The 12,291-nt window shown below is 49.5% G+C and overlaps 1 protein-coding gene across 8 annotated transcripts in view; it reads right to left on the bottom strand.

The window, feature by feature from the left end:
- ARHGEF10L (Rho guanine nucleotide exchange factor 10 like) overlaps positions 1–12,291 on the bottom strand; it is a 126,496-nt gene that overhangs the window by 75,362 nt on the left and 38,843 nt on the right. For 6 of the 8 annotated variants that reach the window (XM_035121223.2, XM_035121222.2, XM_035121224.2 and 3 more), the window contains 3 exons: positions 11,195–11,275; positions 9,870–10,036; positions 4,484–4,586 (listed from right to left, as the gene is read on the bottom strand). In XM_035121223.2, coding sequence (XP_034977114.2) covers positions 4,484–4,586; positions 9,870–10,036; positions 11,195–11,275 — 351 coding nt within the window. The remainder of the gene's footprint in view (positions 1–4,483; positions 4,587–9,869; positions 10,037–11,194; positions 11,276–12,291) is intronic. The other 2 variants (XM_035121225.2, XM_035121230.2) reach the window with 1 other exon arrangement.

Raw genomic sequence — 12,291 nt, 5'->3', positions numbered from 1 at the left:
GAGGGGGGCAGCAAGCCCAAAAGGATTTTTGCCCCCCACCCCAAACCAGCCAAAGGACAAAGGGGGTGCTCGCCTCCCAGGGGTGCTGCTTCCAAATTGCATATATATGTATGTATTTGCCCTGGTTATGTCAGTGAAGCTACAAGAAGAAGAAAACGTGAAAAATTAAAGCAAGTTCCGCTTGTTCCTAGTTTTTCATTTTGCCCACGTAAGCAGTTCCTGCAAGGAGGTCCACCCCAGGGATGTTTCGCAACTGCCCAGAAAGGGAAGTGGGGTTTTGTGGCCTCAGAGGCCCTGCAGCTGGGAATCCTCCTCTTGCACTCAGTGTGGCACACACAGGGGAAAGGATCGCTGTACTTTCCATGTGTGTGTGAGAGAGAGAGACAGTCAGACAGGCAGACAGACAGACAGACAAACAGACAAACAGACAAACAAACAGACAGAATTAGGGTGGGCAGCTGATATCAGCTCCATCTGCACCATGCAGCAAATAAACCTGTTCTTTGTTTGTTTGTTTGTTTTTATTAAAGATTTCCTTGTGAAACAAACAATTTTTTTATTTTTAAAAAACCAACTTTATGTGTGATTTAGTTACACGGCTGCAGCTTTGCGCAGATGCTGTGAAAATTAATGAATAAACACAGAGTCGTTTGGGGGGTGAGGAACAGTCAGAAGAGATTGTCTCCGAGATGGCACGCAAGCTTCCTGGAACCGAGTAAGGATGGCAGAGGGCTTAAAAGGCTCTTTCCGTGCTGGGTTTTGCTGCTGCTAAAAGAGCTTTATAAGCCCTCCAACTTTGCTTACTAGGCTCTGGAAAAGTTGCACGAGGATTCCAGGAAGGCTGCGTAGGAGTCCGGCAAAATCTCGCAGGTAAGGTAGGGATAATCACACGGGAGAGGTTTTTTTCGGGGGGGGGGGTGTCTTCCTGACTTTCTGTGCTTTTGCCTTTGCCCAGACATAACCCCCATGTAAGTTGTGGGCCTACCAAAGGTGTCATGGGCTTTGAAGATGCTCGAACTCAGGACAAAAGGGAGAAAGGGGCTAAGAGGAAAGCACACTTGGCAAACCCTGACTGTGATCAACTCCCACCCGGGAACCTACATCCCCACTGTGAAAGGACGTGTGGATCCAGAATTGGCCTCTGTGGTCATTTATGGACTCACTGTTAAAACCGTGTTTATGGAAGACACTCTACTATGAGGGATAGAAGAAGAAGAAGAAGAAGAAGAAGAAGAAGAAGAAGAAGAAGAAGAAGAAGAAGAAGAAGAAGAAGAAGAAGAAGAGGAGGAGGAGGAGGAGGAGGAGGAGGAGGAGGAGGAGAAGGAGGAGGAGAAGGAGGAGGAGGAAGAGGAGGAAGAGGAGGAGGAGGAGGAGGAGGTACATTTAAAGCCCTACAACATCACCAACATCACCAGTGATTTTCTCCTCGGGGGGGGGGGGGGGGAGGTGCCGCCAGGAAAAAAACATCGCTTTAAACAACCACGGCTTCCCCTAAAGATGAGAGAAGGCAGAACTGATAAGCACCTATTTTGCCTCTGTCTTAACCCAAAGGGAAAGCAATACCCAACCTGGTGATAACAGAATAAATGATGTAAGGAGGGGGCTGTAGCCCAAGATAGGAAAAGTAGTAGTAAGGGAACACCTAGCTATTTAAAATGAATTCAAATCTCCAGGGCCTGTTGAGCTGCACCCAAGGGTACTAAAAGGAGCTTGCAGATGTAATCTCAGAGCCTCTGTGTATAATCTTTGACAATTCTGGGAGAACGTGCGAGATCCCTGCAGACTGCAGGTGGGAAAATGTCATCCCCATCATACAGAAGACCCAGGCTGACGGGCCGAACCCAAAGCATGCTCACCAAGGGTCCCTCATCATCCAGGGAAGAGAAAAGCAAAAACCACCTCAGCCTCTTTGGAAGAAAGAGGGGGTGTAAAACGTAGCAAGAAGAAACAAAATAAATATGTTCCCTTGGCAGATTTAGCACACAGAGGGATTTGTAAGATGGTGTAGGATAATGCAGAATTTTCAGTTTTTAAATAAAGCCTTTACAGCTACAACCATGGTGCTAGACCAGGCATCCCCAACCTTTGGCCCTCTAGATGTTTTGGACTACAATTCCCATCATCCCTGACCACTGGGCCTCTTAGCTAGGGATCATGGGAGTTGTAGGCCAAAACATCTGGAGGGCCGCAGGTTGGGGATGCCTGTGCTAGACACTCACCCACTAAATAGGACAGTGGATTTATTTGTTTTTTTTATTTTACAGTGGTACCTCGGTTTATGAACACAATTGGTTCCGGAAGTCTGTTCATAAACTGAAGCGTTCATAAACTGAAGCGAATTTTCCCATTGAAAGTAATGGAAAGTGGATTAATCCGTTCCAGACGGGTCCGCGGAGTACTCAACCTGAAGCGTACTTAAACCGAAGCATGGGTGTAATTGGTTCTGGAAGTCTGTTCATAAACTGAAGCGTTCATAAACTGAAGCGAACTTTCCCATTGAAAGTAATGGAAAGTGAATTAACCTGTTCCAGATGGGTCCGCGGCACTCGTAAACTGAAAATTCGTAAACCGAGGTGTTCATAAACCGAGGTTCCACTGTATTTTGAATGGGGTGTGGGTGTGTTGAGTTCATGCCCAAAGAGCTTCTCTTTAGACATCCCTTGGCTCCATGGACGTAGCTGCTCCCCACAAAGTAAATAAATAAAAATACTTAACTAACTGATCAATCTTCCTGCTTACTAACATGAATCCTGCCCTCCCTAACATGAATCCTGGCTACGCCCATGCATGAGTCTTATGCTATTTTTAAGAGCAGGATGTTTTGTTGCGCCAGAAGCCACATGACAAGAACCATTATTGTGACGTGCGCACACACCAAATTTCATCATCCTCTCTGCAGTGCACGGGAGTTTTGCTCAGTGACTCAATGGAAGTGGTTGTGATGGAGACAGAAGAAGGATGTGAACGTTTGGCTCAACCTCTGAAGTGAAACGAAAGAGAAAGTGTCTGGGAATTCCAGACGGGGGAAGACCAAACCCAAAAAACCCGAAGAGCTTTGTCACCGGATCAGGCCAGCATCTTGTTCCCACAGTGGCCAACTAGGTTTCCCCAATGAGAATCCTTTAAGCGGAACCTCAGGGCAACAGCAACACTCCCCAGTTGTGATTTCCAGCAATGGTAGCCATTATTATTATTATTTATTATTATTATTTATTAAATTTATATACCGCCTTATACTCGCAGGTCTCAAGATGTTTACAACATAAAATCGCAATATAAAAATAGCAAATACGTAATAAAAATAATAACAAAACTATCCAATAATTCCCCCTTCCCCAACACGTTTTAAAAGGGCATTGGATGTCAATCACCCCAAGGTCTGGTTAAAAAGGAATGTTTTTGCCTGGTGCCTAAAGCTCTATAATGTAGGCGCCGCCAGGTGAACTTCCCTGGGGAGAGCATTCCACAGACAGGGAGCCACTGCAGAGAAGGCCCCGTTCTCATGTTGCCACCTTCTGGACCTTTAGAGGAGGAAGCACATGAAGAAGGGCCTCAGAAGATCTCAGAGTCTGGGCAGGTTCATATGTTGTAAATATTGTTTTATAGATATGAATGTTGTCGTACTTTGTGAATCCTATACAGTGGTACCTTGCAAGACGAATGCCTCGCGCAACAAAAAACTCGCTAGACGAAAGCGTCTTGCGATGTTTTTGGTGACTCGCAAGACGAAGTTTTCAATGGCCGCGCTTCGCAAGACGAAGCTTTTTGGTGGTTTTTTCTTTGTTTGGTTTTGGTTTTTTGCCGTGGCAACCCGTGCTTCGCAAGATGAAATTATCGCTAGACAAAGCGACTCGCGGCACGAATTAATTTCGTCTTGCGAGGCACCACTGTAATATGATTTTTGGTGTAACTGTGATGTTTAGCTTATTTTTTTAGGTTTTTTTTTTTTTTTTGCTAATAGTATACCATAGATGGTGATTGTTTTATTTGGGATTTGGGAGTGTTTTACTGATGATTTGTTATGTATTCCATACGATTTATGCTGTATCCGTGATGCTCCATTACGTTCTTTTTATATTTTGTTTGTAAGCCGCTTTGGGATTTATTTGAATAAAAAAGCGACATAGAAATAGAATAATAGAATAGAAATGGAGAGAGGGGTGGTCCTTGAGGCACTGCGGTCCTGAGCCATCAGTGGAGGGAGAACATAGCCATTGTGGTTTGTGGCCTCTGAGCATCCCATTCTCCATTGGGGAGACAGAGGGTGCCAAGTTTCTGGGGCTAACTGGGAAGAAGCTATGGTTAGCCATCAAAATGGGTGGAAAGTCACATCAGTATAGGGAGAGGAGAGCTCTTCCTGAAGGCATCCGATTGGTTAGTGTGGGGGAAAGGATCCTGGACTGGAGAGGTCTTTGCTGTGATCCAGCAGGGCTCTCGGGTCACCCAAGAAAGCACAGCTAACACCAACAGAAAGAAATGTTACCTGGGACATCCTTTCTGTTCAAGAAAGTCCTCATGACGGCGATCTTGGTCTTCTCGAGGCCATCCTTCGTGCCACTCTTGGCCGCTTTCATCAGCTGGGTCATCTGCGAGGAACCAGGCACAGGAGGAGAGAAATCAGCACAAGAATGTAAGGAGAACCTGGGCCGGATCAGGCCCAGCACCCATCTCTTCCATCTCATCAACTTATTTTCAAAGAATTTCACAATTCAAAGTGTTGGTGCTGACCTTACAAGCCCTAAACGGCCTCAGCCCAGTATACCTGAAGGAGCGTCTCCACCCCCATCGTTCTGCCCAGACACTGAGGTCCACCTGCAAGGGCCTTCTACCGGTGCCCTCCCTGCGAGAAGTGAAGTTACAGGGAACCAGGCAGAGGGCCTTCTCGGTACTGGCGCTCGCCCTGTGGAATGCCCTCCCATCAGATGTCAAGGAAATAAACAGCTCTCTGACTTTTAGAAGACATCCGAAGGCAATCCTTTTTAGGGAAGTTTTTCATGTTTGATGTTTTATCGTGTTTTTAATATTCTGTTGGGAGCCCCCCAGAGTGGCTGGGGAAACCCAGCCAGATGGATGGGGTATAAATTTATTATTATTATTATTATTATTATTATTATTATTATTATTATTATTGCAGCTGTCACCCAGATGCCACAAAGGGTAACCTGCTAGCGGGATTCGAGGACAAGAGCCCCCCCCAGTGGTCTCCAGCAACTGGGTTTCAGAAGCATAGCTGCCCCATCTGTGGATCAGGCCATTGGCCCATCTAACAGCACAGCATCCTGTTCTCACAGGTGGTTCCAGGAAGCCCAAGAGGCAAGCATGAGGGCGGCAGCCCTCTGCCACTGTTTCTCATAAGGGAAGCCAGTGCAGGTGGAAGAGTTCAACGGCCCCTCTGGTCCCTCAGCTTGTTCTCATGGTTTGTCAACCACATGCCCCTGTTGGGCATAGCTGCCAAGTTCTGGTTAGAAAAATACAGGATCAGCAGCGCCGGCACCGGAAGTCACTTCTACGCATGTCCAGTGCCCAGACATGGGCAGAGCGGCACCAGAAGAAATCTGGGGGAATTACGGGATATTTCTCCATTCGGGATGACAGCGGGAAACGGCTTTAAAAACGGGGGTTTCCCGGGGAAAACGGGAGACTTGGCAGCTATGCTGTTGGGAAACCTGCAAACAGTATTCGAACGGACAATCTAACTCTCCTCCAGATTCCAGCAATTCAGATGCATCGCAGACTTAGTATTTCCTAGCAAAACTCCTGCCAAGGAAACCGTACTCCTTTGGGGGCAAAACGCAGGTCTTTTTCTCTCTTAATCTACTTGGCAGGGCCGTCCTAGCCATAGAGGCTAGTGGCACTGAGAACCACGGCGCCGGGCGCTGGAGGGCGCTGGAAGGGCGTTGAGTGAGCGCAGGGTTCCAGCGATCTGGCCAGGACTGCGCTCCACTAGCTGAGAGGCTGAGCCGCGTCTCTCTCCTTCTCCGAGGACTCCGCGCTGTGCCTCCTTCTCATTTCCCCAGCACTGGGTTCCGCTCAGTCGAGCTTCGCCACCAGCGTGCGCACAGTGCCCAAGCAGCTCTTGCTGGTCTTGCGGTGCGCGCACTGGTGGCAAAGCTTGACTGAGCAGAACCCAGCGCTGGGAAAACGAGAAGGAGGCGCAGCGCGGAGTCTTCAGAGGTGGCCTCCTGCTGCTGCCACGGTCTGCTTGGCACTCCCGGGCCCTTGGAGAGGCTCTGGAGGGGGGCGCCAGGGTGCTGGATGGGCTTAAGACGGCCCTGATACTCGGATAATCGCTGGGGGCGAGGGGATGAGTTGCATTCAACAGAAATGCAGATCAGGGCAAGAGGAGCTGCTGGGAGACAGGATTCCCCTGAATAGGAGTGTTTTCCTCCTCCTTGCAGCCTTACACTCTCAAAAAGTCATTGTCAGTTTCTCATTTTATCAATTGGAAAACCCACCCTTCAAATGGGCCCATCATCATTCTCAGGGCAGTACTGCAAGGAGGGTCTATATAGGGTTGCACATAACACTGGTTCTACAGAGAGTAGACTCGTTGAAATTAGTGGACAGGACTAACTGCAGTCTATTTGTTTCAAGGGGTCTACAAGAATTTGAATGCAGCCCATATAAAGGTAAAGGTAAAGGACCCCTGGACAGTTAAGTCCAGTCAAAGGCAACTATGGGGTTGCAGTGCTCATCTCGCTTTCAGGCTGAGGGAGCTGGCATTTGTCCGCAGACAGCTTTCTGGGTCATGTGGCCATCAGGACTAAACCACTTCTGGCACAACAGAACACCATGATGTAAACCAGAGCGCAAGGAAAAACACTGTTTACCTTCCTGCAGCAGTGGTACCTATTTATCTACTTGCCCTGGTGGTCTTTGGACTGCTAGGTTGGCAGGAGCTGGGACTGAGCTCGTTTTGTATGTTTTGTACGTTGTTGTATGTTCATGTTTTGTATTTCTTATGAGCTTAAAGCTGCAATAAATTTGATTTTTGATTTGATGCTCCACCCACTTTGGCCTCTGGCCCCGCCCCTGGCTGGCAGCACCCCCACCCCACCCCTTCGGAGTGAAGAAATCTTCCCTTCCTGTGTAGGACAGCAAACTGCAAGACTAAAAAGATGCAGCGTTTGAGGCTTTTTAGATTTTAATAGGTTAATTTCTGCAAAAGCCGAGAGAGAGAGAGAGGGAGAGAGGGAGAGGGAGAGAGAGAGAGAGGAAAAAAAAAACATGCAATGGGTCAGCGGAAAGGAATAGAGTGATTCGCAACCCAAACGCAGGTGAGAAGTGGGGGGGGGATTGAGGGCAGGTGCAGGGGGCAGAGGAAAGACAGTACCTTGCCGTCGTATCTTTGCTTCAGCATATCTCTCCCCCCGACTTTCAAAGCCTGGATGTCCCTCTTAGTCCGGGAGTACCTCTCCTTCAACCTATGAAGGTCAGGAGACAGCTGGCAACCCCGCCCCCCCCAAAAGCCAGCATGAGGACAGAGGAAGCCAAGGCAGCAAGGAGGGGGGGGGAAGCAGAGACAGAAAAATCCAGGTAAGCAGACACACGATGCTCCAAGCCAAGACCCAGAAAAAAGGCAAGACCCCCCAAAGCACCAGCAAGCCCCCCTCAAATTAGCAGCGGGGTTAGGACAGCCAAGAAGCAGCCCTGACACACTGTCCAGAAAGGGCCCTCCGTCCCCCAATCCCTTATTTGAGTGGGTGCGGCATAATGGTAAGAGTGTCAGAGCAGGACCGGGGTTCGAATCCCTCCACCGGGCCATGAAGCTCACTGAGTGCGACCTCGGGGGACAATCGATGCCTTCTCTCAGCTGAGCCTCCCTCACAGGGTTGCTGTGGGGATTAAAGGGGGAGGGAGCACTATGTAGGCCACCTGGAGCTCCTCAGAGGAAAAAGGTGGGCGATAACTGCCGTGTAATATATAAGGAAATAAAATGGGGCTGGGCTCTTTAACTTGCAGTAGCCCCAGCAGCCAGCATGGGCAACGGTCAAGGATAATGGGACTTCTAATCTGGCTGAATCCAGAGTGGTCACAGGTTCCCCATCCCTGTGTTACGGTAAAAGAAGGCAGTGTTGTGATGGAGGCAGCTAGGGGCAGTGAAGGCAAATGATGGAGGAAGCCAGGGTCAGTGAAGGCAGGCGGTGAACTAGGGGCCATGAAAGCGAGAGATGGAAGGAGCTAGGGTGAGTGAAGGCAAGTGATGGAGGCAGCAAGGGTCAGTGAGAGGAAGTGATGAAGTAGGGGCCATGAAAGTGAGTGATGGAAGGAGCTAGGGTCAGTGAAGGCAAGCAATGAAGTAGGGGTCATGAAAGCGAGAGATGGAAGGAGCTAGGGTGAGTGAAGGCAAGTGATGGAGGGAGTTAGAGTCAGTGAAGGCAAGCGATGAAGTAGGGGTCATGAAAGTGAGAGATGGAAGGAGCTAGGGTGAGTGAAGGCAAGTGATGGAGGCAGCAAGGGTCAGTGAGAGGAAGTGATGAAGTAGGGGCCATGAAAGTGAGTGATGGAAGGAGCTAGGGTCAGTGAAGGCAAGCGATGAAGTAGGGGTCATGAAAGCGAGAGATGGAAGGAGCTAGGGTGAGTGAAGGCAAGTGATGGAGGGAGTTAGAGTCAGTGAAGGCAAGTGATGAAGTAGGGGTCATGAAAGCGAGAGATGGAAGGAGCTAGGGTGAGTGAAGGCAAGTGATGGAGGGAGTTAGGGTCAGTGAAGGCAAGCGATGAAGTAGGGGTCATGAAAGTGAGTGATGGAAGGAGCTAGGGTGAGTGAAGGCAAGTGATGGAGGGAGCTAGGGTCAGTGAAGGCAAGCGATGAAGTAGGGGTCATGAAAGCAAGAGATGGAAGGAGCTAGGGTGAGTGAAGGCAAGTGATGGAGGGAGCTAGGGTGAGTGAAGGCAAGCAATGAACTAGGGGTCATGAAATGAGTGATGGAAGGAGCTAGGGTCAGTGAAGGCAAGCAATGAAGTACAGTGGTGCCTCGACTTATGAATTTAATCCGTTCCGAACCTTTCGACCTTCGTAGGTCGGAAAATTCGTAAGTCGAAAAGTGCCATTGGAAACGTGATTTCCCATAGGAATGCATTGGAAACGGAAAAATTCGTAAGTCAAGTCGAAGCAACCCCATCTAAAAATTCGTAAGCCGAAAAAACCCTATCTAAAACCGTCGCCGTTTCCGTTCGGATGTTGAGAAATTCGTAAGCGTGCGGCCATTTGCCATTTGTAAGTCGGAAAATTCGGTTGTCGAGTCGTTCATAAGTCGAGATACCACTGTAGTGGCAATGAAAGCGAGTGATGGAAGGAGCTAGGGTCAGTGAAGGCAAGCAATGAAGTAGTGGCAATGAAAGCGAGTGATGGAAGGAGCTAGGGTCAGTGAAGGCAAGCGATGGAGGGAGCTAGGGTCAGTGAAAGCAAGTGATGGAGGGAGCTAGGGTCAGTGAAGGCAAGTGATGGAGGGAGCAAGGAGAAGTGAAGTGGAGCTAGCCAAGGGTGGTGAAGGCAAGTGACAGTCTAGTTCAGAGGCAGGGAACCTCCAACCTTCCAGGTGCTGCTGGACTCCAGCAGCACCTGGGAGTTGATGGGAGTTGTGGTCCAGCAACATCTGAAGAGCGCCAGCCTCCCCGCTCCATGCTCATTTGAAGCATGGAAAACAAATCAGAGCAGATATTGGTGTTCACTCAGACTGGAGTCCTAAATTCCTAGTCCTCAAAGACAAGCAGGTCACACAAGCATTAGAACCACCTGGCTGCTGGGTCAGGCCAACGGCAAGCAGGACCAGAGCTCTCCCCGCTGGTGATTCCCAGCCACTGCTATTATGGGGCATATTGCCTCCGACGAGGGAGGTGCAAGATTCTCTCCCTCTTTCTGTTGTTACCTTTGGTTGGAAAGAGACTTTGTGCTTTGTTGGCTCAGCCCCTGGCTTGCTCTCTTCGCCAGATTCCTCGCTGTAGCTCTCGAACTCGCTAGAGCTCCAGCCTAGATCTTCAGTCTCCTGTGGCCCGTCTTGATGGACGTCTTCGTAGATGAGGCTCTTGTCCGAATCTGGAAGGACAAGACAGGGAGTTAGCGAAAAGGACCACAGGCACGCAACAATGGGCGAGACTGGGGAAGGATGGTGATGGGTGGATATTGGTCCTCTGAAACAGGAACCTTCCAATGGAGAGAAGGAAAGGAAAAAGGGTGTGAATAGAATATGATGAGAGACGACAGGCAGAGCAAGGCAGCCCCTGAAAGTGGAAGGAGGAAATAACACAGAGAACGAGGAATAATGTTTCCAGTATGCTGAATTAAGGCAGGAAAAGGCAGGCCACTTTGCAAAACCTCTTCCAGGCTAGAGACCTTCAGTGCTGGAAATTAGAATAGTAGAACTGTAGACTTGGGAGGGACCCCCAAGAGTCATCTAGCCCAACCCCCTGCAGTTGCTTTCCTGTAGCTTAGCCAGGAGTGAAATTAAAATACATTATCTACAGAGCACTTACTATACAGTGGTACCTCGGTTTATGAACACAATTGGTTCCGGAAATCTGTTCATAAACTGAAGCGTTCATAAACTGAAGCGAACTTTCCCATTGAAAGTAATGGAAAGTGGATTAATCTGTTCCAGACGGTCCGCGGAGCACTTAAACTGAAGCGTTCATAAACTGAAGCGAACTTTCCCACTGAAAGTAATGGAAAGTGGATTAATCTGTTCCAGACGGTCCACGGAGTACTCAACCTGAAGCGTACTTAAACCGAAGCATGGGTGTAATTGGTTCCGGAAGTCTGTTCATAAACTGAAGCGTTCATAAACTGAAGCGAACTTTCCTATTGAAAGTAATGGAAAGTGAATTAATCCATTCCAGATGGGTCCGCGGCGTTCGAAAACCGAAAATTCGTAAACCGAGGTGTTCATAAACCGAGGTTCCACTGTAGAGTTGTAATATCTTCCTGCACCCGCACTAAGTTCATTCTGTACTTTTTTTCTGCACAAGGAAAACCTTAATTTGAGAAAGCCACCCTACATCTCAAACAAACCACGGTTTGGTGAATCATTGTTTGATAAACCGTGGCTTGGAGTTCAGTATCGCTGAAGATGCTTTCAGGAAAACAATGCAGGTGGTTGTGATTTAAAATGAATGGGGATGAAAAATACGGTAGTGCTCAAGGTAACAAGACACAAAACCTAGATCGGTAAAGGAGGCATTGTGGGAGGTGCCGTACCACGCTGGATCAGGTCCACATTTTCGTAAGGAACGTCATCATAGATCACATCTTCTAGGGCTGGGGGGTTAGCCTGACCACCTGGAACGACAGCAACACAAGGTGGGAAGAGGTAGTGGCTGGATTTGAGGCCAGAAAAAAAAATAAACGGGAAAATTTCTACCGCCTGGAAACTCTGGTTCAACCGGCAACTGTTTTCCCACTGCACAGAGTTTTTGGAACAGTGCCTGTGCACAGGATCAGTAAGGAAGGGACAGCAAAGCCACGATGAGGACTAGAAGCTTGGGGTGCATGCTCACTATTTGACAGAGTAGACCAAGGGTCCCCAGACTTACCGGGCTTTGGGCCGGTTCTCACTGAGCCGATCGCGTGGCGGGCCAGAGGGCGGGGGAGTTTGCGTCCGTGCGGGCCGGCGGGCGGGGGAGTGCGCGCCCGTGCGCATGTGCATGGGCGCTTACCGGGGGCGGCGCGCTTCCAGGTCGGAAAAAGCGCCGGAAATCGTTTGTGTGCATGCGTATGGGCCTCCCCCGACCCGGAAGTGCACCAGAAATGACCTCTTCTGGGTCGGGAGAGGCCCATACGTATGCGTACAAAGGATTTTCAGTGCTTTTTTCCAACCTGGAAGAGCGCCGCCGCGCTGCGCGCCGTAAGAGCGGGCGGCGGCGAGCGGCGGGGATCATCGCGGGCCGGATTGGGAGGCCAATTGGGCCGCATCCGGCCCCCAGGCCGTAGTTTTGGGACCCCTGGAGTAGACCCACTGAAGGCAACTGGTGCGGCATAACCAGGGGAGGACTGTGGCTCAGTGGGTAGAACACCTGCTCACATGCAAAAGGTCCCAGGTTCGATCCCCGACAGCATCTCCAGGCAGGGCTGGGAGAGACCCCTGCCTGAAATCCTGGAGAGCTGCTACCAGTCAGTGCAGACAATACTAAGCCGGGTGGACCAATGGTCTGACTCGGTTAGAGGCAGCTTCCTATGTTTCCTTTTTATACAGAACCACGAGGACGAGAATATTGAGCTGAGGTGCCACATCAGCGGCAGAACACCTGCCTGGCAGGCAAAAGGTCTAAAGCTCAATCCCCACTGGCAGCATCTCC

This window comes from Zootoca vivipara, chromosome 6 (assembly GCF_963506605.1).
Source record: "Zootoca vivipara chromosome 6, rZooViv1.1, whole genome shotgun sequence".
NCBI lineage: Eukaryota > Metazoa > Chordata > Lepidosauria > Squamata > Lacertidae > Zootoca > Zootoca vivipara.
Note: the sequence above shows the minus strand (reverse complement) of the source record. Positions and strands in the feature narration are given on the sequence as shown.